At 52.5% G+C, this 26,938-nt stretch overlaps 3 protein-coding genes across 3 annotated transcripts in view; 1 reads left to right on the top strand and 2 right to left on the bottom strand.

The window, feature by feature from the left end:
• LYPLA2 (lysophospholipase 2) overlaps positions 1-25,215 on the bottom strand; it is a 293,162-nt gene extending 267,947 nt beyond the window's left edge. The window contains exon 1 of the mRNA XM_050793007.1: positions 25,212-25,215. The gene's annotated coding sequence lies outside the window, so the exon portion shown is untranslated. The remainder of the gene's footprint in view (positions 1-25,211) is intronic.
• The window catches only part of RPL11 (ribosomal protein L11), a 197,138-nt gene that overhangs the window by 170,172 nt on the left and 28 nt on the right, over positions 1-26,938 (bottom strand). The window lies entirely within an intron of this gene.
• On the top strand, positions 525-26,938 carry E2F2 (E2F transcription factor 2). The gene is made up of 7 exons (XM_050791735.1): positions 525-1,200; positions 7,199-7,304; positions 9,848-10,067; positions 10,879-11,037; positions 12,805-12,919; positions 15,676-15,868; positions 22,898-26,938. Exons 1-7 carry the CDS (start codon positions 949-951, stop codon positions 23,164-23,166), a joined length of 1,314 nt encoding a protein of 437 aa, XP_050647692.1. The 5' UTR covers positions 525-948; the 3' UTR covers positions 23,167-26,938.

Here is a 26,938-nt window from a genome sequence, read left to right as displayed (position 1 = left end):
CTGCCATTAAAGGGAACAAGTTCCTGGCCTTCATTTTAGCAGGAAAGGGGATATGAATGCACATGTGCTAGCTAAGCAACAATGCAAACTAACAAAAGGGCCTGTGGCCTGGGGAATACACTGCTGAGTCTGGGCTCAGGTCGGGACCCGGCGCCAAAATGTTTCCCTTCAACCCCAGGGAATCCGGGCCCATTTCTCGGGGCGCTGTGCTCTGTTCTGGCCGCCTCTGCACTGTGCATCCCAGAACCACCCTGTCTCCGTCTCGCCGGCTGCTAGCTAGCGCGTCCAGCGGCGGGCGGCACCGACAGCAGGTGTGGCTGCCCCTTTAAGCAGCGAAGCTCGTGTTGCAATCGCCGCCTCGAGGACTGGTTCTTTCCGGGGGGTGGAGCCTGTACTCTTGCAGCAGCCAACGGGAGCGCGGCATTTTCCGCGGGAGATCCGAATTTCGCGGCACGCCGTTTGGCGCTTAAAAAAAAAAAAAAAAAAAAGAAAAAAGAAAAAAAAAGAGGCAGAGAAAGACTCAGGGACTAGAGAGCGGGCCGCAAGGAAGTCGGTGCAGTCGAGACCCCCTTCCCCGTCCCAGCGCATCGCGTCTCCACGGAGCTCGCGGGCACGCCGGGGACTCCTCCCCAGAGCCGGCCGGACCCCAGGTGCCGAGGCCTTGGGGGGCGCGGGGCGTCCCGGGTCGCGGTGCCCTCGGGGCGGGACAGCCCCTGGCAGTGCCACCACCGCAACCGCCGGTCGATCTCCAAGCGGCGATCTCCAAGCGCTGCTCTGCTCGGCTGCGGGCCAGGAGGGGAGGGTCCGGCCTTGCCCCGCAGACGTCCATTGGTGGCTTCCCCCGGCCTCCGCGCCATGCCGCGGGCCGTGTGAGCGGCTGCAGCACCGGAACCCGCAGGTGTCGGCGGGCGCGCCAGGCCCGTTTGGGTAGGGGGCGCCTTACTCGCTATGCTGCAAGGGCCCCGGGCCTTGGTTTCGGCCGCTGGGCAGCCCCCGAAGGTGGTGCCCGCGATGAGCCCCACAGAGCTGTGGCCATCCGGCCTCAGCAGCCCCCAGCTCTGCCCAGCTACTACCACCTACTACACGCCGCTGTACCCGCAGACGGCGCCTCCCGCAGTGGCGCCCGGCACCTGCCTCGATGCCACTCCCCACGGACCCGAGGGCCAAGTTGTTCGATGCCTGCCGGCAGGCCGGCTGCCGGTAATGCTGGGGCCCCCACCGCTTCCCCCTATGCTTTTCCAGGTGTGGGAAAGGAGGGAGGGGTGCCTGAGATCCAGTTTGAGTGGAGCAGGTAGAGTTTTGGGAAGAGGGAAGATGAGCTTTCAGTTTCCAGGACCCAGTGCCCCCAATATCTGAGTAGAAGACCCCTTCATTTTCAGACTTTGGATGAAGTAATCTCATCCATTCTAGTGGAGTGGAATGAGCACTGGATTGCGAGTCTGGAGGGAGACCCAACCCACTACTCCCAGTGCACTGTGTGACCTTGGGGAAGCCCATGCAGCCAAAGTTGCCGCCATTCATTCATTACTTCATTGTTTGGCCAGAAACCAGCACTGGGTGCCTGCTATTGTCCAGGCAAAGAGCATGCCTGGGGACACTGTGGGACTTTGGTAAGACAGAGGGATAGGTCTAGTGAGTCTCTCAGGTTCAATCTGCCATGGACAGACTCCAAATTGTCCAGCCAACTCCTGGTATAGCCCCAAGTATCTGCCCTTGGTCCTCCCCAAGGCCCAATCTTCCCTCCCAGGCAGCCTGTAGCAGATAGAAATGTGGGCAGCCCCCTGGGTTCTGTTCAGATTGGCTGCTCTCTCCTTAAGCTCCCAGGCTCGTTGCCAGAGATGGCCCAAAGTGTAGTGGCACCAGGCTGCCTGCCGACCTGGGCTCAGGGTGTGTTTTGTGGGAGTGGAATTCCTGGAGCCCATGTGAATCAAAACAACTTTAGGGTGGGGGGTGGAATGGGAAAAGCCCGGGGAAGTGGGGGTGGTGGTGGTTGAGGAGCCTGGTTTCTGGTGTGACTGCCATTAATTCTCTGTGTGTCCTTGGACAAGTCTTGGCCCCAGTCTGGGCCTCAGTGTCCTCTCCTTGACAATGCGTGTGTGCACAGGGTGGCTGTGGGGCTAGCTCTTCTCTGCCACATTCGACTCCAGGTCCTGGGTTTTGGAAGCCGGCTCCAGGGAAAGGATTGGGGTGTTATAGGTTTGCTTAGTTGTGGGTGTGGTGAATAAGTTCAGGTACAGGGATAAGACCACCCCCCACTGCCCCAGAGGCATCTGGTCAGACCTGTGCTAGTCAGCAGGCACGGATGCCCAGCCAGCTCTGGATGCAGGCAGAGCCACTACTCCCTGCCAGTGGACTCAGGCTTTGCCCATGTTCAAAACGTTAATCTTCCCGGAGACCCTTCCTGCACATGATTTCTAACTAGGAGGGCAGTGGGCAGGAATGGTATTGTCCCCATATTACAGGTTAAGCAACCGAGGATAACTGGGATTGGTGATCTTGTGGTCAGCGTTTTATAGCCCAAAACATCTTTGTAGTTTGTGAAATAGATGGCATTAGTAGCTCCATGTTACAGGGGGAAAACAGGCTCAGAGAGGGGATGTGACCTAAGGTCAGAGATGGGGATGGGATAGAGTGATGGGACTCACAAGGCAGTAGGCTCTTCTCTGTTTTATTTTTTGCAGAGACAGGGGTCTCCCTATGTTCCCCAGGCTGGTCTCAAACTCTTGGGCTCAAGCGATCCTCTTGCCTCGGCCTCCCAAAGTGCTGGGATTACAGGCATGAGCTACTGCACCTGGTCAGGCAGTAGGCTCTTCTCTATGTAGCCTTGGCTTTCTTTATTACTGCCTGACTTAGGAGCTGAGTACCCCCCGGGGAAGGGAACTTTGCAGCAGGCCCACTCTCCTCTGGCCAGCTGCTTTCACACTGGAATTTTCAGTAACAGCTGTGGTTTTCCACTGCTTTGAACCCTCCCAGAGGAGCCCAAGTGCATCTTGTCTGTACCTCCCTCCCAGAGGGGCTCAGTGATCTTAGCAAGAAGGTCTCTTTTTTACTGAGTGCCTCTCGTGTGCCAGACACTGCTTGGCACTCTTCACGTTCATTATCTTGGTCAAGATGTTCAGAATGAGGCATCTTGCAGATAAGGAAACTGAGCAAAGAAAGGAAGTCACTTGCCTGGGTCACAAGCAAAGAAGCAGGAGAGTCTCCTTGCAGCAGACCACCCTAAATGCCTGCCAGGCCCAGAGTTCCCACTCCTGTCATCCCCAGATGCCCGGGGCCCAGCCCCGTGGGCAGGCCTGCCCTCTGCTTACTCATTTTACAAGGGTGTGACCTGGAGCAGCTCCAAACCCAACCCTGGGTGTGGCCACTTGCTTTGTGGCCAGGCTGCAAAGTGCAAGGTGAGCAGGATTTGTTGGGGAGCTTCTGTTTAAAGCGACCTCAGGCACTGTCCAAAGATGGCAACCAAGTTCAGTGGCAGAATGAAGGCCAGAACCCAGATCTCCTGGCTCCCTGTCCAGAGCTCTTTCCAAGTCCTCTGAGGAAAGCTCAGGGAATGCTCCTTTATCGTATGCCTCTGGTCAGGCGCATGGCATCATTCTCTGTCATCCCTGCAGGAAGCTCTGCCCAGGCTGGAGTGTAGTAGTATCATCTCGGCTCACTGCAGACTCTGCCTCCCAGGTTCAAGTGATTCTCCTGCCTCAGCCTCCTAAGTAGTTGGGATTACGGGCGCCTGCCACCATGCGGGGTTATTTTTTGTATTTTTAGTAGAGATGGGGTTTCACCATGTTGGCCGGACTAGTCTCGAACTCCTGACCTCAGGTGATCCGCCTGCCTTGGCCTTCCAAAGTGCTGGGATTACAGGCGTGAACAGAAAATTTGTCTGCATTTTCCAAATTTCCTCTTGTGAGGCAGAAAGAACACAAAAATTTTAACACACAACTCTACAAGCCCGGTCAGGTGAGGAGATGTAGGCTCAGAGCGGCAGACAGTGAATCCCAGGCTGCCCAGCTACCAAGTGGCAGAGCTGGGATCTGAAAGCAAGATTCGACCCCTTACATTTGCTCCTACCCCCACCATCTAACTTAGGGCTTAGGAGAGACCAGGCTCCACTCTGTGTGACCTTGGGCAAGTCACTTCCTCTTCCCCAAGTCCCAGTTTCCTCACCTTGGTGCCCGTAAGGGGGTTGTGCCTGGGGATCTCTGACCCTCTGCACTTCTGCAGCTGCCTGCGTAAGGAGCTGTACTCTTCTCCATAGGGGTTGGCAGGGTGGGCTTGAGTCCTGACCGGGCCTTGAAGATCCAGCCAAAGGGGCTACCTAAGAGTGTCCAGGATAGAGCTAAGCCGGTCTCTGGCTGTGGCCATAGCCTTTGCTCTCCTCCTCCCACCGCAGTCTCTTTTCAGCTCACCCTTGAACTTTCCCCTTTTCCCACTGGTGCTCCCCATACGTCAGTGCTAGTAGCCCCCCGATGGCAGCACTCCCTGTGGGCAAAGCGCTTTGCTGCACTATCTCGCTGAATCCTCAGCATAGGTGGAGATAATGATGCCCATTTTATAGGTGACTCGAGGTCAACTGATTTCCCAGCTAAGAAGGGGAAGGCCTAGATGCAAACCCAGGCCGGTCTGACTCCAAGACCTGTGCTCAGCCTCACCTTGATCCTGATCCTCCTGGGCTTGTCCTCTGCTACCTGTGTTCTGCAGGTTCAGCCCAAGCCATAGGCTGACTTTACTCTGGGCACTGCCCAAAGGTGTCAGGGAGGTATCCTTAGGGGGACACTTTGCTGCACTGGGACCCTGGGAGTGCAGACTAAGGGTAAAGGAGGGTGAGAAAAGAGAGACGGCTGTGTGTGTGTGTGTGTGTGTGTGTGTGTGTGTGTGTGTGCATGTGCATGCAGTGATGGGGACAGGTGGGCATAGCCCAGGCCTTGGCCCAAATTCTAACAAATCCTGGGGCAGCGTGTGTGGGATGCAGCTGAGGCAACCTGGTACATGGCTTTGGAGTCAGGCCTGGGTTCAGACCCTGGCTCTGGCCTTTGTGTGACCTTGGGCATGTGCCTACTCTCTGTAAGTCTCCATTTCTTGTCTTACGAGAGCCAGTGCCAATACTGATGCGGTAGGACTGTTATGAGCATGTAATAGGCCCAGCATAGATATTCTGTGCAAGGTCTTCCCGGGGTTCTTCCTGGTGTGTTCTGTGCGGGGAGGCAGGTGTGGCTGGGGAGGCTCTGGGCTGCCCCACGTCTGCATCAAGTAGAACTCCACCTGAGCGTCCCTTCTCCCTGCCCTTGGTGCTCCTGCCGGGGGATATATGAAGAATACTGGGATGCGCAGCCTTGGTCAGGATTGATGGAGGACTCAGAGCTCCCCAAGCCTCAATTACTTCAGCTGTACAATGGGGATTAGTGGTGTGGGAAGATTCAGGGAAGTGATGAATGTTGGGGCGTGGTGCAGGGCATGTGGAAGGTCTCTGCCAGTGCCTGGCCCTTTCTCTACTGACAGGGTGGGGCTAAATCCCTAGAATATAGGTTTTCACCAGTTAGGAAGGTAGAAAAGGAATATTCAAGAGACTCATTCAAGAATGAGCAGTAAAGTGTTTGGATGGTTTCCAGGTCTGGGTAGTGGTGGAGAGCAGGAGTGTCATATCCAGCCTCCTCAAATCAGCCCAGGAAGACTTCCTGGACGGGGCAGGAGTGGGGGCAGGGGAACTGACAGCAGGAAGAGCTGTCACCACCCCCAACACCTGTCAGCCCAGCTGTGCTCAGCAGCAGTTAGAAGTCTCAGCCCTGCCGAGCATGACCTCAACACCAAACGTTAAAATAGGCTTCTCTGTCCAAGCCGGGATAGGGGTGTCTGGGGGATCCAGAGTTGGAAGGAGGAAAGAAATGGGCTTGATGACCCCCAGAAGGATGTATCAAGGAAGAGGTCGAGATTAGATTTTAAGGAAGGGACTCTGCATTTCCTGAACACCTACTGTGTGCTGAGACACAGGCTGAGAACTTCACAGAAGTTAAAGGAGCAGGAGCTACCCAGGGTCTTTCTCCAGCATGCAGACAGGGAGCTAAATAAGTGCTTCAAAGGGAAGCGACGCGGGGATTAATTCAGCCTGTTCCAGAGGCTGCCCAGGTGGTGCCTTCCTTGAATCCTTACAATAGCACCTTGAGGTAGGCATTTTCTACCCCATTTACAGAGGAAGAAACTGAGGCTCCTAGATATGGAGCTCGTACAGTGAGCCTGCAAAGGAGCTGGAGGTTCAAGCATGGGTCTCTGACCTATGTCCCAGTGTCCCAGTGCCCCAGCCCTGCCCCTGCCCTGCCCCTGCCCAGCCCTAACCAGGAGAGAGGCCCTTTCCGGGCCAGTGCAGCTCTGGGCCTAATTGGGGCCCGGGTGGCGACAGGGTGGAGAGGAGCAGATGGGTCTGTGGTTTGATTTCCCCGGCAGGTGTTTCCCAAGCTTGGCGGGAACAGAGAGGGGGAGCGGGAGGGGGGTGGCCTCAGCTGCTTGTCCTTAGACACGGGAAGGATTCATTGTCTGCAGGAAGGATTCATTGTCTGCCCCTCTCGGCAAAGAAAGAATGGCAAATGCAGTCTATTCAGGAGGCCCTGGGGCCCTCAAGCTGGAGCCCAAACATGGGGGTGGGGATGTTTGTACTGCTTTCCACTGTGGGCACCTCCCTGGGGTGTGGCACTGAGCCAGGAAGTCCACTGGGTCTGGGCGGATGCCCAGCCCCACCCTGATAAGGACCAGCTGTGGGACTGTGATGGGCACTCAGTCTGGCTGGGCCAGCTGCTTCTGTAGGGGGCCCTTTCCCCACCCTGATGTGGTTTAGGCCCTACCCACTGCTTCCTCCTGGTATCATCCTCTGGGTGTGGTGGGGTGAGAAGCGGGTGTAGGAGCGGGCTTGAGGCCTGTGGTTAAGGAACCCTGAGCCCCTGGCCAGACTGGCTTTGGTAGGGTCTCAAGTGCCTGGGCCTCAGAGGATGGGAATTTTATTTGCTCTTCAGGAAACAAGACTTCCCCTGAAAGCTCACTTCCTCAGGTCATTGATATTTTCCTATCAAGTACAGCAGGGCTTCACCAGGACTGGCGGTAAACTGAGGCACAGAGGTGGCTGCTAAGTGACCTTATCACTTTGGCCCCATATCAGGGAAAGGCTAAAGGAGGAATGATTCTCAAACTCTGCCTCTCTCTTCCCCTTCTCTCCAAGGCCAAAAGGAAGCTGGATCTGGAGGGGATTGGGAGGCCTGCCGTCCCTGAGTTCCCAACCCCCAAGGGGAAGTGCATCAGAGTGGATGGCCTCCCCAGCCCCAAAAGTAAGCAGTGCTGATGCGGCCTCTGGGGTGGGGTGGGGCAGGGACAGAGGGCAGTGCCCTGCCCAATCACTGGGAGTCATATTTGGATCACTTTCCAGTTTGCAAAAGCTTCCTGTGCATTTTATCAAAAGCTTCCTGTGCATTTTATCACTTGATCCTGACGGGTAGGTAGGCTTGTCTCTCTTTACTAATCAGGCAACTTGAGACTCTGAGAGCTTGAGTGACTTGCCCATAGTCTCAGAGTGGAGTCAGGACTAGAGCCTGGACGTGTAAGTCTTGCACTACTTCTACGTTTTTTGCTTTTTGTTTTTGTTTTTTGTTGTTGTTTTGAGACAGGTCTCGCTCTGTCACCAAGCGTGGATTGCAGTGGTGCCATCTTGGCTCCCTGCAACCTCCACCTCTGGGGTTCAAGCAACTCTCTCACCTCAGCCTCCCAAGTAGCTGGAACTACAGGTGCATGCCATCATCCCTGACTAATTTTTGTATTTTTAATAGAGACACAGTTTCCCCATATTGGCCAGGCTGGTCTCGAACTCCTGACCTCAAGTGATCCACCTGCCTCGGCCTCCCAAAGTGCTGGGATTACAGGTGTGAGCCACCGTACCCGGCCAGTCTCGCACTACTTCTACCACGCCATGTACTGCTCTCATGATCTAAATGCAGTGACCAGTGTTTTACTTGGGAATTTATTATTTTTAAAAAGTTTTAATGTTTAGGTCAATGTCAATTTTTCTCAATCAGAGGAGCAGGGGCTAACCGGGGTCTTTCTCCCACATGCAGACAAGGAGCTGAACAAGTGATTCAAAGGGAAGGGAAGCACAGATTAATCCAGTCTCTGCCACCCCAGAGGTTTTTAAGATCCAGAGGCTGCCCAGGTGTGCCTTCCTAAAGCTAAGTTGGAGGGGGTTGCTGCCTCTTGATATTTTCAGTCAATATCCTGGATAGGCCGGGCACGGTGGCTCACGCCTATAATCCCAGCACTTTGGGAGGCCAAGGCGGGCAGATCACCTGTGGTCAGGAGTTCTAGACCAGCCTGGCCAACGTGGTGAAACCCCATCTCTACTGAAAATACAGACATTAGCTGGGCGTGGTGGTGCATAATGGTGGTGCATAATCCCAGCTACTTGGGAGGCCGAGGCAGGAGAATCGCTTGAACCTGGGAGGCAGGTTGCAGTGAGCTGAGATGGTGCCACTGCACTCCAGCCTGGGAGACAGAGTGAGACTCCATCTCAAAAAAAAAAAAAATTCTGGGTTAGAGCAGGAGTTTAAGCAACTGTGTTTGGAAGGAACACTAGTTTTGGGGGTCCAGGAAGGCCTATGCCCCGACCTGACAGTTCACTCCTGTGAACCTTAGTTGTCTCTTGTGAAAGGAGGCACAGCTAGATCAGGAATGGCAAGAAAGTTTCCTCTACATTTGATTGGTCAAAGCTGCCCAAAGCACTGTCTTAAAGGATCCTAAGGCTCATGATAACTGGTCCTCTTCCAGAGGAACCTAAGACTCTAAAACTCAGGCTCCAGAATTATTAGATTGGCCACTAACTTGCCATATGACTTGGAAGTCACTCGATTACAAAAGTCCCCTTGTGGTTTAAGATGCTGCAGCTGAGATGTGGTCTTGCAACATCAACCTCATTTGAGAAAGGGACCTTTTTCATGAACCTCCCCCACTTTATGTTACAGGACCGATTTTTTTCAGATCACTGTGATTCACATGGGAAGAAAAAGCAAGTGCGTATCTATAAAAATGCTCTTAAATCCAGGCTTATCATTTCTACCCTATTCTAATTCCAAACTCCGGACATTTAGGTGGCAGGATAGGGTGATGCTTAAGAAGGAAAACTCCGGGCCGGGTGCAGTGGCTCAGGCCTGTAATCCCAGCACTTTGTGAGGCCGAGCCGGGCACGATGATGGGCACCTGTAGTCCCAACTACTCGGGAGGCTGAGGCAGGAGAATGGCGTGAACCCGGGAGGCGGAGCTTGCAGTGAGCCGAGATTGCATCACTGCACTCCAGCCTGGGGAACAGAGCGAGACTCCGTCTCAAAAAAAAAAGGAAGGAAAACTCTGGAGCCAGACTGCCTGGATTTGAATTCCAGCTTTGCCACTTTCTAGCTGAGTGAGCTAAGCAAATTACTTAAACTGTGCCTCAGTATTCTCATCTATAAAATGGGGATGACTGTACAGCAACCTTATAGGGTGTTGTAGGACTTAAATGTGTTCGTATATGGAAAGCACTTAGAACAGTGACAGTAGTTGTGGATGGTGGTATGGCAGCCCTAAGCTGTGGTGGAAATGTGCATTTAAACCAGGAGTCAGGACACTTGGCTTCCAATACTGCCCACTGGCTGTGAGACCTTAAGCAAGTCACCTTCCCTCTCAGGTATCAGGTTTCCTGTCTGGACAGTGGTGGTGATGGATGCCCTTGCTCACAGTGCTTTGTAGACTGGAAAGTGGTGAAAAGTTGGTACTTAATGAGCCTAGGTCAATGGATGAGGGTCCTGCGTGGGCCCTCCCTGAGCTGTGACTGGGTCCCCTTCTTCCTCAGCCCCCAAATCCCCCGGGGAGAAGACTCGGTATGACACCTCGCTGGGGCTGCTCACCAAGAAGTTCATTTACCTCCTGAGCGAGTCAGAGGATGGGGTCCTGGACCTGAACTGGGCCGCTGAGGTGCTGGACGTGCAGAAGCGGCGCATCTATGACATCACCAACGTGCTGGAGGGCATCCAGCTCATCCGCAAGAAGGCCAAGAACAACATCCAGTGGGTGTGAGTGCCTGGGCGGCCAGTGGTACCCTCCAATGGGTACTTGCGCTGTGGGCGGAGCCAGAGGCAATAGCCAGTGGCTGTGAGTGGCAGGGGCAGGGCTGAGAGCAACATCCAATGGGCACAAGGGCTGAGGCGGACCAAGAGCAACATCCAATAGGCTTATTGCTGGGGGTAGAGCCAATGTATGGTGAGGAAGAGCGCCGTGTACCTGCTGAAGTAATAGGAGAACGTGATGCGGGGCAGAGTGACGAATGACATCTGGGAGGTGTAAAGGCCAAAGGGGACCCCAGATTCTTCCTCTCGAGTCAGAGATCCTAATATCCACTCCTTCTAGCTTAGGGCAGTCCCCTGGGAGCTAAGTAGGGGGATCCCGGACTTCTTCCAGATCTGAGATAGGAGTACTCCAGCCTCCTCTCTCCATTTCTACAGGATTTAAAGAACTGACCTAGGGCCCTTGGCATAGGTGGCCTAAGAGAACCTAAGAGTTCAACCTAAGAGGTGGCCTACAGTCCTGGCCTAAGAGAAGCCAGAGTGGGGAGTCAGGACTGAGGCTACTCCAGTTGGAGGAGGCTGGGGGATAGGGATGAACAGAATCGAGAGCCCCCCAGAAGTGGGGTTCAGGCCTTGACTTGTTTCTTCTCCCAAGCCCAACCCCCAAACCTCTCGTTCCAATCCCTGGTAGCTCCCTGAGAGCCAGGCATGACCACTGATTTACACAACCCAGGGGAGCACCCTCATAGACTATTTTTTGAATGGCCTTGTTCTGGAGTTTCACCCACAGACTGACACTGGGGGGCTGCTCTGTTCCCAGAGGCAGGGGAATGTTTGAAGACCCCACCCGGCCTGGGAAGCAGCAACAGCTGGGGCAGGAGCTGAAGGAGCTGATGAACATCGAGGAGGCCTTGGACCAGCTCATCCAGAGCTGCTCTCTGAGCTTCAAGCACCTGACTGAGGACAAGGCCAACAAGAGATATCCTCCTTCGTTGGGGGAAGGTGTCAGGGAGCAGGAACCTGTTGCATGTTTATATCTATCCTGAGTTGATTCAGTAACTTACCCTAAGGGTCTGGCATCTGTTTCTTCCTTCCTGGGTGGCCTTCTCAAGTCTATTTTTTGAATTATTTTTTTTTTTTTAGAGACAAGGGCTCATTCTGTCATCCAGGCTGTAGTACAATGGCATGATCATAGCTCACTACAGCCTCACACTCCTGGGTTCAAGTGATCCTCCCACCGCAGCCTCCCGAATAGCTGGAACTACTGGCGTGTGCCAGCATGCCTGGCTAATTTTTTATTTTTTGTATAGACAGGGTCTCACTTTGTTGCCCAGGCTGGTCTCTAACTCTTGGTTTCAATCGATCCTCCCACTTCAGTCTGCCGTCTCCCAAAGTGCTGAGATTACAGGCATGAGTCACTGTGCCTGGTCTCAAGTTTATTAAAGGTATTTTTTCATTATTGAAAATAAGCCAAGTACATTTGCCTTTAAATCTGGAAAATGGAGAAAAAGAATGACAAACTGCCACCTTAACATAGCCATTGTTCCAGAATTGCACACAGAATGTGTGTTATTTAAATATAGTTGTAATATAGTTGTGTGCCTGCTGCACATAGCTTTTCTTTCTTTCTTTCTTTTTTTTTTTTTAAAGACAGAGTCTTACTCTGTCGCCCAGGATAGAGTGCAGTGGCACAATCTTGGCTCACTGCAACCTCCACCTCCTGAGTTCAAGCGATTCTCCTACTTCAGCCTCCTAAGTAGCTGGGATTACAGGTGCCCGCCACCACGCCTGGCTAATTTATTTATTTATTTGTTTTTTGAGATGGAGTCTCGCTCTTGTTGCCCAGGCTGGAGTGCAGTGGTGCGATCTCGGCTCACTGCAACCTCTTCCTCCTGGGTTCAAGAGATTCTTCTGCCTCAGCCTCCCAAGTAGCTGAAATTTCAGGTGCCTGCCACCACACCCAGCTAATTTTTGTATTTTAAGTAGAGATGCGGTTTCACCATATTGGTCATGCTGGTCTCAAACTCCTGACCTCAGGTGATCCACCCGCCTCGACCTTCCAAAGTGCTGGGATTACCGGAGTGAGCCACCACACCCGGACTTCATGCCCAGCTAATTTTTGTATTTTTAGTGGAGATGGGGTTTCACCACATTCGCCAGTTTGGTCTTGAACTCCTGACCTCAAGTTATCCACCCGCCTTGGCCTCCCAAAGTGCTGGGATTATAGGCATGAGCCACCACTCTCGGCCGAGTATCTTTATACATAGAACGCTTTCCCATATTTTTACTTGTTTTCCTAGGTCAGATTCCTAGGATTAAAATGAAGAGGTCAAAGAGCATGGACTTTGCTAAGGCTCTTTCATACATTTTCCAAAATTGTTTCATATCAAATTGGTTTTGGATATGATCTTGTATTTTCGGAAGGATGTGAGGCATTGTGAGAAATATAAAGAAATAAAACACATCTTCCTGCCTTCTCAGAACTAATGATCTAGTTTGAGAGATGAAGCCTTTATATAAAAAACTGATATAAGGCAACAATTTTTATGATTTATATCCCCATTTGCTTTCCAAAGGGATCCAAGGTAGCTTATGATATTAACAGGTTACAGATTGTAGTTATTTCTAAGCTGCACAAGGAGTGAGAAAGTAATGTTCAGAGGCTTAGGAGGTGAAGGTGCTTCCTGGCAGGCTTGGGGTTTGAATTTTGACCAGACAGTCACTTTTCTTGACTCTCCTGCCCTACGCTGGCCTATGTGACTTACCAGGATATCCGTGCTGTCGGCAACTTTAAGGAGCAGACAGTGATTGCCGTCAAGGCCCCTCCGCAGACGAGACTGGAAGTGCCCGACAGGACTGAGGTGAGAGGCGAAATATTTGGTGGAGAGCAGGGTTGAGACCCTGCTAGGGAGGGTTCCAGGCAGCTCTGCAGACTCTGTCCTGGGCACTGCCTAGCCCCATGCTTCCCAGGCCCATTCTGGTGTCCATGGCAATATTGGTGGCCTTCAAGCTTGAGCAGAAATGGCAGAGGCTGGAAAGGGCAACCGAGACTGAGCAGTGGCCTGAGAAAATCTCTGTTCCTAGTTTCTTCTGCATCTCACCGGCCCTGGGTTCCTGCACACATGCACACTCGTGCCCACATATGACGGTGTCAGTACTCATGAAAATCCCTTCATGCTGACTGTGCTTTCCCAAGTTAAAGACCAAAATTCCTGACGCTCCCTATGAGGCTTTGGTGCTCTGACCCCAGCTGGCCTCGTCCTTTTCCCTGCTGCCCCATCTGTCTTTGTTTTGGCCACACTGACCTGTCTGCAGTTACCCCATTGCACTAAGTTCATTCCTAGTATGAGATCTTCTGTTTTATTTTATTTTATTTTAATTATTTATTTATTTACTTATTTATTTTTGAGACGGAGTCTCATTCTGTCACCCAGGCTGGAGTGCAATGGCGTGATCTCGGCTCACCGCAACCTCCGCTTTCCAGGTTCAAGCGATTCTCCTGCCTCAGCCTCCCAAGTAGCTGGGATTACAGGCGCCTGCCACTATGCCCGGCTAAGTTTTGTACTTTTTTTAGTAGAGATGGGGTTTCACCATGTTGGTCAGGCTGGTCTTGAACTCCTGACCTCGTGATCCACCCGCCTCGGCCTCCCAAAGTGCTGGGATTACAGGCATGAGCCACTGAGCTCGACCTATTTGATTTTTTTTTAAAGACAGGGTTTTGCTTTGTCACCCAGGCTGGAGTGCAGTGGCATGATCTCAGCCCACTGCAACCGCTGCCTCCCGGGCTCAAGCCATCCTCCCACCTCACCCTCCTCAGTAGCTGGGACCACAGGTGCACGCCACCATGGCTAGCAAATTTTTTGTACTTTTTGTAGAGACGAGGTTTTGCCATGTTGTCCAGGTTGGTCTCGAACTCCAGCGTAGAAGTGATTTGCCCACCTTGCCTTCCCAAAGTGCTGGGATTACAGGGGTGAACCACCGCACCTAGCTGTGCAAGACCTTCATACATGCTCTTCCCCTCAGCTGAAATGCTCTTCCCTCTCTGCCTAGTTTACTGCTATTCATCCTACAGGTCTCAACTCAAATGTCACTTCCTCAAGGAAGCCTTCTCTGATTACCTCCAGACTTCGTAAACACCTGTGCTTTTCCACTGCCTTTAATCTCCATTTGCTGAGGTATATTTGGCATGATTACACAATTGCATTCTGCTTCATCTATTAGAGTATAAGCTTCACGAGAGAATGTTCTGCTCACCTTATATCCCTTGCCCAGAGCCAGCCCCAGGAAGAACGGGGGCTGCAGAGACGATTAACATCCCGCCCCTCCCCTGGAGGAGTTCAGGACTTAGTGGGAAAAAAACCGCTGTCATTTATAGACAGAAGATGTGATTTGAGAGCATAGAGAAAGGGTAGTTAGAGGAGGTATCCCAGATAGGAACAGTTAAACTAGGTCTTTTTTTTTTTTTTTTTTTTTGAGACGGAGTCTCGCTCTGTCACCCAGGCTGGAGTGCAGTGGCCGGATCTCAGCTCACTGCAAGCTCCACCTCCCGGGTTCACGCCATTCTCCTGCCTCAGCCTCCCGAGTAGCTGGGACTACAGGCGCCCGCCACCTTGCCCGGCTAGTTTTTTGTATTTTTTAGTAGAGACGGGGTTTCACCGTGTTAACCAGGATGGTCTCGATCTCCCGACCTCGTGATCCGCCCGTCTCGGCCTCCCAAAGTGCTGGGATTACAGGCTTGAGCCACCACGCCCGGCCTTAAACTAGGTCTTAAAGAACGAATAGGGTTTTTGCTAGGTGTAGTCCTGTGGGAACACAGGCATGGAGACCTGGACATGTGCCGGGATGGCAGGCATGTCATCAGTTGTGGCTTAAGTTGTAGTTATGTGGTAGGGAAGAGGCAGAGTGGGAAGGCCAAATATTAGGACTCTTGGTTACAAGTAACAGAAAGCCAAGTCCAGCTGGCTTCAGCCGGAGGTATGCGTAGGGGTGGCGGGAACCAAGTGACAAGTCCTGGGGGAGATTCAGAGATTGCGGGCAAGGCTGGATGTAGATGCCCAAACTATGACTTCAGGTCTGTCTCACGCTTTTCATCTCTCTGCTTTTCTCTGTGCTGACTCTATTCCCAGGTGGGCTCTCTCCTTGTGGTGGCAGAGACAGCTTTTACGATACCAGCTCAGCAACCCCAGTGGGAAGGGGGCTCCCATTTCCCACAAGTCCAGCAAAAGTCGTGGGCCTAGTGCTGGTTGGATCCACCTGAGCCATTTGCCACCCCAACCAATCACCTCACACTAACTTTCCTGGCTGCGTCACAAGCTCACCCACTGGCATTGGGGAAGGGTTCTGCCCCCCTGCCCCAAAACTACATGACCTGAGAGTGGAGGGAAGAGTGATTTCCCACAGGAAAATCAAGGTGTTCCCCCTAAAAGAAGTGGGTTTCGGGGCCAGACAGCAGAAACAGCGGAAGTCCACCTTAGGCCAGATGGAGTTGGTCTCAGTGCCAGCCCAGGGGTTGAGCTTGCACCCAGGGATGGCAGCAGCCATGTGCGTCTGTCCATACACACTGAGTGTAAGTGTCCAGCTGCCCAGAGCAATGACCTGGCTTCTCTTCCTCCTTCAGGACAACCTGCAGATATATCTCAAGAGCACCCAAGGGCCCATCGAAGTCTACCTGTGCCCAGAGGAGGTGCAGGAGCCGGACAGTCCTTCCGAGGAGCCCCTCCCCTCTACCTCCACCCTCTGCCCCAGCCCTGACTCTGCCCAGCCCAGCAGCAGCACCGACCCTAGCATCATGGAGCCCACAGCATCCTCAGGTAGGGCCCTTGTCCAGAGGGACAGGAGGTTGGGGGAGCAACCGGCCTTAGTTTTCTCTTCTACATCAATGTTTGTTGAAAATCTCCTGTTTTATCCAGCAGCTGGAGATGCAGTCATCCTACCCCACACATGTGCATTGTACTTCATGCTTTATAAAGCCCCGCTAGGAAGGCTGGTGCTGCTCCAGGGCAGAGGAAGGCCTGGATCCGAATCCCAGCCCAACCACTTACCAGCTTTGTGACCTTGGACAAGTTACTTCACCTCTCTTGGCCTCAATTTTTCTCATCTGTGAGTTGGGCACAGTAATTAATACTGTCTAACTCATAGGTTGTTGTGAGATTATAGCTCATGCCTATAATCCCAGCACTTTGGGAGGCCGAGGCAGGAGAATCATTTGAGACCAAGAGTTCAAGAGCAGCCCAGGCAACAGGATACCCTGTTTCTACAAAAAAATTTAAAAATTAGACGGGTGTGGTGGCACACGCCTGTAGTCCCAGCTACTCGGGGGGCTGAGGTGGGAGGATCACTTTAGCCATGGAGGTTGAGGCTGCAGTGAGCTATGATCATGCTACCACACTCCAGCGTGGGCAACAGAGGGAGACCCTGTCTCAAAAATAAAAATAAGAATAAAATTTAAAAAGAATAGGCCAGATGCTGTGGTTCCCACCTATAATCCCAGCACTCTGGGAAGGTGAGGTGGGAGGATCACTTGAGCCCAGGAGTTCAAGACCAGCCTGGGCAACATAATGAAACTCCATCTCTAATAAAAATAAAATAAAATAATAAAATTTGCCCATTAAAAAAAATTAAGGCATAGAGGTGATGTGTCTTACCCAAGGTCTCCCAGCTGGGAGGCAACAGAGCTGTGTCTTGAACCTTGGTCTATGCACTCCCAGCCCAGTGCTCTCTCCACAAGGCATAGAACAAATCAAAGAAGGGGCTTCTGGCTGGGAGGTGGACAGTATGGTTAAGAGCTGGCTATCCCTGGTGGAAGGTAGTACAGGGAAGTTCCCAGGGAGCAGAGTTCCTGAGAGCTTCCCAAAGAGGGTGGGAGTCCAGAAGGAGTACAAATGGAAGCCTGTAAAGGCCCCTCTCCAGAACAGTTTTTGCCTTTTCCTGGGATCACACATCCGGTTAGACCGGCAGGATTCTTCAAGGCTGTGTAGGCCAGTGTTCCACTTTTTGTCTTCTTATTTAGCAGCAGCATTCTCTTAAGTAGAACCGTAGTGTTTAGACAAAGGTAGGGCTAGAGCTGGGCTGATGGAATAGGCTTGCTGGAAGGGTTCTGCAGTACCCTGGTTGTGTCCATTTCTCTAACTCAGAGGTTAATAAACTATTGCCTGCAGGTCAAATCTGACCTGCTTTTAATGACCCATGAGCTGAGAATGGGTTAACATTTTTAAAGAGTTGTGGGAGAGGCCGGGCGCGGTGGCTCAAGCCTGTAATCCCAGCACTTTGGGAGGCCGAGATGGGTGGATCACGAGGTCAGGAGATCGAGACCATCCTGGTTAACACGGTGAAACCCCGTCTCTACTAAAAAAATTCAAAAAACTAGCCGGGCGAGGTGGCGGGCGCCTGTAGTCCCAGCTACTCGGGAGGCTGAGGCAGGAGAATGGTGTGAACCCGGGCGGCGGAGCTTGCAGTGAGCTGCGATCCGGCCACTGCACTCCAGCCTGGGCGACAGAGCAAGACTCTGTCTCAAAAAAAAAAAAAAAAAAAAAAAAAAGGAGTTGTGGGAGAAAGAAAAAGAAGGCAACTGTGTGACAGAGACCACAAGTGTCCCACAAAACCTAAAATACTCTCAAGCCTTTTTTTTTTTTTTGGAGACGGAGTCTCGCTCTGCCGCCCAGGCTGGAGTGCAGTGGCCGGATCTCAGCTCACTGCAAGCTCCGCCTCCCGGGTTCACGCCATTCTCCTGCCTCAGCCTCCCCAGTAGCTGGGACTACAGGCGCCCGCCACCTCGCCCGGCTAGTTTTTTGTATTTTTTAGTAGAGACGGGGTTTCACCATGTTAGCCAGGATGGTCTCGATCTCCTGACCTCGTGATCCGCCCGTCTCGGCCTCCCAAAGTGCTGGGATTACAGGCTTGAGCCACCGCGCCCGGCCTTTTTTTTTTTTTTTTGAGACGGAGTCTTGCTCTGTGCCCCAGGCTGGAGTGCAGTGGCGCAATCTCGGCTCACTGCAAGCTCCGCCCCCCGGGTTCACGCCATTCTCCTGCCTCAGCCTCCCGAGTAGCTGGGACTACAGGCGCCTGCCACCTCGCCCGGCTAATTTTCTTGTATTTTTAGTAGAGATGGGGTTTCACCGTGTTAGCCAGGATGGTCTCGATCTCCTGACCTCGTGATCCGCCCGTCTCGGCCTCCCAAAGTGCTAGGATTACAGGCTTGAGCCACCGCGCCCGGCCTTTTTTTTTTTTTTGAGACAGTCTCGCTCCGTCACCCAGGCTGCAGTGCAATGGTGCGATCTCGGCTCACTGCAACCTGTGCCTGCCGGGTTCAGTCAATTCTCCTGCCTCGGCCTCCCAGGTAGCTGGGAATACAGGTGCCTGCACGCCCAGCTAATTTTTCTGTGTGTGTATGTATTTTTAGTAGAGACAGGGTTTCCCCATGTTGGCCAGCCTGGTCTTGAACACTTGACCTCAGATGATCCACCTGCCTCAGCCTCCCAAAGTGCTGGGATTACAGGCTCCAGCTCTTTATAGAAGTTTGCTGTCCCCATCTAACTCAACCCTTCTTTTTACACATGAGTGAACAGAGGCCCAGAGAGGGCAAGTGGCTTCCCTAAGGTCACACAGCAAGTTGATGGCAGAGCTGGGACCAGAGCCCAGCCTCCCAACTCTTCTCTAATGATCTCTCGTGTGTCTCTCAGGCCTCATCAGGGACCAGAGCTTCTCCCTGTGCCAGCCATCTGTCCCTCGGGGCACCTCCCCAGTGCCTATCTCCCATCCCAGACCTGTGCCCCACCCTCTGGTCCATCCTCCTCCTGCTGTGCCTCCTCACTCAAGTGTTAGCATGCGCATAGCCCTCCAAAGCTGGAATCACCTTCGCTTCAGTTGTCCTCTGAGACGTTGGGTGGAGGGGGCAGATCCCAAAGCATAAACAAGGGTGTGAAGTTGTTTTTTTTTTTTGAGACAGAGTCTCACTCTATCACCCAGGCTGGAGTGCAGTGGCACGATCTCGGCTCACTGCAACTTCTGCTTCCCAGGTTCAAGCGATTCTCCTGCCTCAGCCTTGTGAGTAGCTAGGAGTACAGGCACGTGCCACCACGCCTGGCTAATTTTTGTATTTTTAGTAGAGACAGGGTTTCACCATGTTGGCCAGGCTGGTCTCAAACTCCTGACCTCAGATGATCCACCTACCTCAGCCTCCCAAAGTGCTGGGATTATAGGCGTGAGTCACCCAGCCTGGCCGGATGGGAAGTTTTTACCTGAGGTTTACAAATCAAGATCCTGAGGCCTAGAGAGGAGTAGAGGCTTACAGAACAATCAGTGGTGGGGCCAGCTCTCATGTCATAGCTGTCCCCCCGACCCTTGTCGCATGGCCTCAGTGTTACCCTGCTGAAGGGAGGAAGAGGAAGTTTTCCTGGTCTCGGCTCACTGCAACCTCCGCCTCCCAGGTTCAAGCGATTCTCCTGCACAGACACACACACACGCCCCCACACGCGTGTTCTGTGCTGTGTTCTGAAGTAGTGTTGTTTTGAGGTCTGAGTGCCAGAGGCCATGTAAGAGAGGAAGCTGCTACAGTCTTGGGACCTGGGTCCTGGCCCTGGTTATGCATTACCAGGGGAAGTGTTCTCTTCAGCCTCAGTTTCCCTCATTTGTAATAGAAGGGGTTTGAACAACATCGTCTCTGACATTTCTCCAGGCTCTGACATTCTGAAATAAACCTAAATGTAGCTGATGGCACAGGATTTGAAATTGGGAGACCTGGGTTCAAACCTGTATCTCACCTCTTAGTGACTTGGTGACTGTCAGTGAATCACTTTAACTCCTCGAAGCCTCAGTTCCCATATCTCTCAAATGGGGACACTTGAAATTTCCTCACGAATACTGAGTGGGTTATAGGAGATGATATGGCATAAATGTGCTTTTTTTAAAAAAAAAAAAAGCTTATGTGGCCAGCCGCGGTGGTGCGCGCCTGTAATCCAGCACTTGGAGAGGCTGAGGGAGGTGGATCATTTGAGGCCAGAAGTTCCAGACCAACCTGGCCAACACGATGAAACCCCATCTCTACTACAAATACAAAAATTAGCCGGAGGTGGTGGTGCATGCCTGTAATCCCAGGTACTCAAGAGGCTGAGGCACAAGAATCACTTGAACCAGGGAAGCAGAGGTTGCAGTGAGCTGAGATTACATCATTGCACTCTAGCCTGGCCGACAGAGTGAGACTCTGTCTCAAAAAAAAAAAAAAAAGGCTTATGTGAAGAGCATCTACTAGCTGGGCCTAGTGCTGTTTTAGAGACAGAAAGAGCCATTCAGAGGGTGGTGGAGAGACACATATTACAAAAGGCGATTCTATTTCTGGACGTGATCAACAGCAGGAGACAGTAAGGTCTGATCTATAATAGACATTTTCACATGTGTCTTATCAGTTACTGCTTCTAATACTCATCCCTGTTTTTCCACATGAGGAAACAGTTCTGGGGTTCCATGGCTGGTGAGAGGAGGCGCCAGAGTCTGAGCCCACATGCTCCCCGCTCCCAAGCCAGGCCTCTGACTGTAACATCAGCAGCGTGCCAAACAAACTTTAGATTTTTTTTTTTTAAATTCAAATACATTTAATTGACTTATTTGGGCCCTAGTTTTCTCATCTGTAAATAGGGGTAACAGCATGGACTCCCTCAGGGCCGTTTGAGTGTCCAAGGAGGCTAAACCACGCCTCGCCTCAAGGGCAGTGTCACCACCTCCCCCATTAGTCTTGGTAAATGGGAGCATTTTTTTTTTTTTTTTTTTTGAGGCTGAGTCTTGCTCTGCCTCCCAGGCTGGAGTGCAGTGGCTTGATCTAGGCTCACTGCAAGCTCCGCCTCTTGGGTTCACGCCATTCTCCTGCCTTAGTCCCTCCTGAGTAGCTGGGACTACAGGTGCCCGCCAACACATCTGGCAAATTTTTGTAGTTTTAGTAGAGATGGGGTTTCACCATGTTGGCCAGGCTGATCTCGAACTCCTGACCTCAGGTGATCTGCCCACCTCAGCCTCTCAAAGTGCTGGTATAGGCATGAGCCACTGCGCCAGGCCAAACCAGTGCTTCATATGCACTTACCATGCAGTCCTCTGAGCAACCCTTTGAGGTAGGTAGAGCTACCGTGCCCCTTGCAGAGGGGAGGAAGTGGATGCCCTAAAACGTGAAGCCCAGAGCAAGACTCCATCTCTAAATAAATAAATAAATAAATAAATAAATAAGTGAAATCACATGTCTACGGGTGCAACTCCAGTTTCAACAGGCAGCCTAGCATCCCAGCGCAGTTGTATCTTCAAAATAATACTTGGCTGGGCCTTAAGGAATGACTCCAATGGGGGGAGTTCTGAGCATCAGGATGTATGTGGCAGGCAATTTCCAGTGCCTCATTGCATGTCCCTGTATGGGAAATCACCATCTTACCTCTTAGTGGAAATGAGCAGGCTGGGTGTGGTGGCTCATGCCTGTAATCCCAGCACTTTGGGAGGCTGAGGCAGGAGGATTGCTTGAGCCCAGAAGTTCGAGACCAGCCTGGGCAACAGAGTGAGACCCCATCTCTACAAAAAAGTTTAAAAATTAGATGGGCATGGTGGCATGCACCAGTGGTCCCAGCTACTCAGGAGACTGAAGCGGGAGGATTGCTCAAGCCCAGGAGGTTGAGGCTGCAGTGAGCCGTGTTCACCCTACTGCACTCTGCACTCTAGCCTGGGCAAGACCCTGTTTCCAAAAAAACAAAAAAAAAAAAAAAAAAAAAAAAGAAGAGAAAGAAATGAGCTTAGAGTGCTGGAGAATGGCTACTGAAAGGTCAAATAAGATGAGGCCAGATAAATGACCATTGAATTTAGCAGCATGGAGGTCATTGGTTCAGGGACATGGTGGGGAGAGACCCCAGACTGGAGTGAGTTGAAGAGAGAATAGTAATAAGGAAGTAGAGACAAGCTCAGGCTACTCTGGAGAAAGTTTACTGCGCAAAGGAGCAGAAAAATGGGCCAGTAATTGGAGAGGGTGACGAGGTAAGGTATAGTTGTGTGTCGTGGGGAGTAGAGTCAACATAACAAAAATTTACCATCGTAACTATTTTTAAATGTACAGTTCAGTGGTAATTAATACATTCATAATGTTGTGTAACTATCACCACCATTCATGTCCATAACTCCTTCCACCTTGTAAAACTAAACTCTGTACCTATTCCCCATTCCCCTGTCTCCCCAGCCCCTGACAACCACCCTTCTACTCTCTGTCCCTGCGATTTTGACTAAGTATTTCATATAAGTGGAATCACACAGTATTTGTTTTTTTGTGATTGGCTTATTTCACGTAGCTTAATGTCCTCAGGGTTCATCTATGTTGTAGCATATATCAGAATTTCTTTCCTTTTTGGCCGGGCGCGGTGGCTCAGGCCTGTAATCCCAACACTTTGGGAGGCCAAGGGAGCCGGATCACTTGAGGTCAGGAGTTTGAGACCAGCCTGGTCAACATGGTGAAACCCCGTCTCTACTAAAAATACACAGATTAGCTGGGTGTGGTGGTGGGTGCCTATAGTCCAGCTACTCGGGAGGCTGAGGTGGGAGAGTCGCTTGAACCTGGGAGGTGGAGGTTGCAGTGAGCCGAGATCACAACACTGCACTCTAGCCTGGGTGATAGAGTGACACCCGGTCTCAGAAAAATAAAAAGTACATGAAAAGGGGTAGGGTTGGGTGTAGACTCTGGAAGGGGGATTTTGAGAGCAGGGCATTGCACCCAGGCTGAGGAGAGAGGAGAAGGGTGCAGTCGTCCAGAGAACCGGAAGTCTGTCCTCGTGTGCTGAGGGCTTGGATGCCAGGGCCAGGCGTAACCTTTGTCTGTTTGTCTCCAGTGCCAGCGCCAGCGCCAACCCCCCAGCAGGCCCCACCGCCTCCATCCCTGGTCCCCTTGGAGGCTACTGACAGCATGCTGGAGCTGCCGCACCCACTCCTGCAGCAGACTGAGGACCAGTTCCTGTCCCCGACCCTGGCGTGCAGCTCCCCTCTGATCAGCTTCTCCCCGTCCTTGGACCAGGACGACTACCTGTGGGGCTTGGAGGCGGGTGAGGGCATCAGCGACCTCTTCGACTCCTACGACCTCGGGGACCTGTTGATTAATTGAGTGGCCCCGCCTGCCCCCAGCAGCCTGCCCCCGACTCTACCTCCTCACAAACAGGCTGACAGGCCCTCTGCCTGCACAGGGACATTGGACACTAGGTGCTGCCCTCAGGGAATGGGGTCTCCTCGCCTTTCCCACCCCAGCCGGCAGAAGCTGTGTGGGGAGATGTGAATGGTACGGGTGAGGAGGGGATAAGGGTGTGGGTCCTCACCTTCCTAATGGAAGCTGGGCCTGGGGAGGCCCATCCAGTCTTCTGACCTCTGACCTCTCACGAGAAGGCTGCAGGTGAGGTGGCCAAGTCCAGGGAAAGGCCCTGCTACCTCCTTTTGAGGGGTAATTAGGACCCTCGACGTACCAAGAAGCACTTAATGCCTTTGTATTTATTTCAGGTTGAGTGGTTTGTTTGTGCTCCCTGAGTTTTAGCAGGGAGGTTGTTCTAGTTTTTAGTGAGGCCTCCGCAGACAGGCCCATCAGGGCCCATCGCTGTCCATGTTCCAGGGCAGGTCTGGGTTTCCAAGGGAGGGACCCAGGCCACGTCCCTGGTTTCCCCACAGTGGTGGGGCTGGGTCTCTGAGGGGCTGTCCAGTCGGCCGGAACGCTAATTGCACTTAGGCCTCACAATTCTAGTAAACGGCAGCTGTGGGCCCTTTCGCCTCTCCCCCTGTTCTTGGCCTCACATCTCCAGCTGAGCCGCCAGTCTTGGCTTCCTGGTCACCTCTGTCCCAGAGATGGTTCCAGGGAGCCATCCTAAGGCAGGTAGCACTGTGGCTCCTGTGGAAACAGGAGCCACCTGCTCAGGAGACCCCTTTCCTGAGGAAGTCCTTACCTCTCCCTCCCTTTGAGATGTAAAAATGGTCCAGCAGAGACAAGCTCCCAAGGAAAACAGACAGGAACATGGGGGCAGCTGTCATGGCTGTGGCGGGCACCTTTCCTCAGAGTTTCTGCCTTGCTGTGGTCCAGGAGCCATTTTGCACCAAGGACTTGGTAGGCAGAGGCAGCCCCACTGTAAAGAAGGGTCAGATTAGGCCGGGCGCGGTGGCTCAAGCCTGTAATCCCAGCACTTTGGGAGGCCGAGGCGGGTGGATCACGAGGTCAGGAGATCGAGACCATCCTGGCTAACATGGTGAAACCCCGTCTCTACTAAAAAAATACAAAAAACTAGCCGGGCGTGGTGGCGGGCGCCTGTAGTCCCAGCTACTCGGAGGCTGAGGCGGGAGAATGGCGAACCCGGGAGGCGGAGCTTGCAGTGAGCCGAGATCGGGCCACTGCACTCCAGCCTGGGCCACACAGCGAGACTCCGTCTCAAAAAAAAAAAAAAAAAAAAAAAAAAGAAGGGTCAGATTAAAACAAAAAACTGCCCAAAGCATCCCCTCCGCCCCCCGATGTGGCGCTGGCATCATTCTCTGCTTCCCTGGGAGGAAGTTTTTCACCATGTTATTGAAGGGGATGGTTCCTTAAGGACCGCTCCACCCCTCAGAGCTCACTCAGACCCCCAAGGACAGAGGTGACTGGGGCTTGGTGACTTGTTCACCCCTTTTTTCCCAGGTATACTGAGGGGGTGACAGAGAGAGGTCTTCATGGCAGACCAGGCCTTCGCAGCTAATGGGGAGAGGAACTCATGTTACCTCTTCAGGCCTGGGGTCCTAAGGGGGTCTTTTGGCTTCAGCCTGTCCCCCCAGAGGCTTGATCATCCCACATTATCCCTGCAGCCCAGCTGCTCTTGTCCTCCACTCACCCTGGGATGTGGGTGCTCTGGGCTGAACCAAGGCCGTGCCTTCTGGAGAGAGGCGCAGGGGTTGGTCTGAGAGGCCTGCCACCCACCCCTCAGGGAGCTAGGTTTTCTCAGAGGCTTGGCTGGACAGCACTTTTTAAAAAAGTCTGTAGCATTAAGCTGGTTTAAAATATGATGTTGGTTTTGTTGGATGGCTCCTGAACTAACTGACTGATGTCTGAAGTTTGAGACGGGGGATTATTTCAGGGTGGGGCCCAATGTGATCTAATGCCCAGTTGGGGACAATTGTGCCTCCTCATTTGCTCAAATTCCTGGGCCCCCAAGTCAGCCCCCTCCCGGGAGTGGTCAGCAGGTCACAGCTGCCCCCACTCTATAAGCAAGGCTAATTTTGTACCCTTTATAGAAATACTTTTGGTCTCCCCTCCCCAAATACAAGGGTCTTATCAGAAGCCCATCTTAAAGTCCAGCATGCTCAGGGACCCTGCGTGGGATCTCGTTTGGGGTGAGTGGGCTGCTCTTCTGAGGTCTCCACTGGGCTGCCATTTAGCCATCTGCCATCCCTGGAGTCAGAGGTGTTTGACTCCCATCCCTTGGGCTCTGTCTGGAGCTTTTCCCAAGAATTACATCAGAGAAAAGGAAGAAGAGGCCTGCAGGACCCATGGGGAATGAGTTTAATACTGAAGTCTGGAATGTAAGCTCATGCCCTAAACACCTCTCCGTATGGCTGGACAGGGGAGCTGCCCTCAGGCTTGTGCCCTGTGTCCTCAGCAGCTGTCTCTGTCCCCCTCTGTACTGTCCCTTTCACACCTTGCCTGGCCACGGGGCTAGGCCTCCCAGGCTAAGCCTCAGATTCAGTGCAGAACGCAATCTCATGCCCGCTTCCTGCCAGTGACACTTGAAGCCTCCCGACTTCCACAGAGCGCTTTCAGGACGCATTTTGAGTGGTATTTTCTTTTTTCTTTTTTTTGAGGTGGACTCTCATTCTGTTGCCCGGGCTGGAGTGCAGTGACCTGATCTCGGCTCATTGCAACCTCTGCCTCCCAGGTTCAAGTGATTCTTCTGCCTCAGCCTCCCAAGTAGCTGGGACTATAGGCATGCGCCACGACGCCCGGCTAATTTTGTATTTTTGGTCGAGACGGGGTTTTGCCATGTTAGTCAGGCTGGTCTTGAACTCCTAACCTCAAGTGATCCACCGCCTTGGCCTCCCAAAGTGTTGGGATGACAGGCATGAGCCACCAGGCCCAGCCTGAGTGGTATTTTCTTTAGGGACCAGGTAGACTTTAAAACTAGGGTAGGAGAGAAACCAGTTTCTTTCTGAGGTAAATAATTTCTGCCAGGAAACTTCCCAGCCCTATCAGCAGCCCCCGCAAAATCACCCATGTCCTCAGAGATGTCTGAAGCTCGGGGCTCCAGGAAATCATCCAGTAGAGTTGGAGATTCAGAGATTTCTTGAAGACGAGAACATGCTCCTAACTCCCTTCCCATTAAAGGTGTTAGACCAGAGGGTGTTCCTTTTCCACAGTAATGGGATCGGCTGGTGTGCCTGCAGGGAGGAAGAGGGAGGTGGTCAGGCTTGAAAAACTGGCTTTAGGATGGTTCTGACTTTGTTCTCCCTCCCCTAGTGTTCTCAGCCTCCATTCTGCAGTGTTTAGAGTTTTAGGGAAAGGGTTTGGGTGCCCCAGCATCCAGGTGTTGTGTGGCTTAGCGCACGTGAAGTGAAAACCTTTTGGGGTTGTTTGGAAGCAGCTTTCTGGTTCTTGTCATTGTATCCTGAGGTCCCAGAACCCTACTCTCCCACGAGGACCCTCAGTGACCATGATGGCCATAAGCCTGGCCAGCCTGCTGGCTCCTGGGTGAGCTGAAGAACCTTGCCTGTGACACTTTTCGAGGGTGAGCTGGACCCGAGAGAACATGGTCCCCGTGCTGGGACTCATGCGGGTCAGTTCCTGCGGCCTGGTTTCGCTGGTCCTGTCTTGATGAGCACCATGTAAGCCTCCTTGTATTGAGATAATTGGGCATTAAACATTAAACTGCAACTCTGGG

Source organism: Macaca thibetana, chromosome 1, assembly GCF_024542745.1.
Source record: "Macaca thibetana thibetana isolate TM-01 chromosome 1, ASM2454274v1, whole genome shotgun sequence".
Taxonomy (NCBI): Eukaryota; Metazoa; Chordata; class Mammalia; order Primates; family Cercopithecidae; genus Macaca; species Macaca thibetana.
The sequence above is the reverse complement of the archived record's forward strand: the minus strand, read 5'-3'. Positions and strand labels throughout refer to the sequence as shown.

Coding starts and splice junctions, on each gene's coding strand:
- E2F2 (XM_050791735.1), top strand. CDS start 949: ATGCTGCAAGGGCCCCGGGCCTTGGTTTCGGCCGCTGGGCAGCCCCCG. Junction 7,305..9,847: donor TGGCCTCCCCAGCCCCAAAA/GTAAGCAGTGCT, acceptor CTTCTTCCTCAG/CCCCCAAATCCCCCGGGGAG. Junction 10,068..10,878: donor AAGAACAACATCCAGTGGGT/GTGAGTGCCTGG, acceptor CTCTGTTCCCAG/AGGCAGGGGAATGTTTGAAG.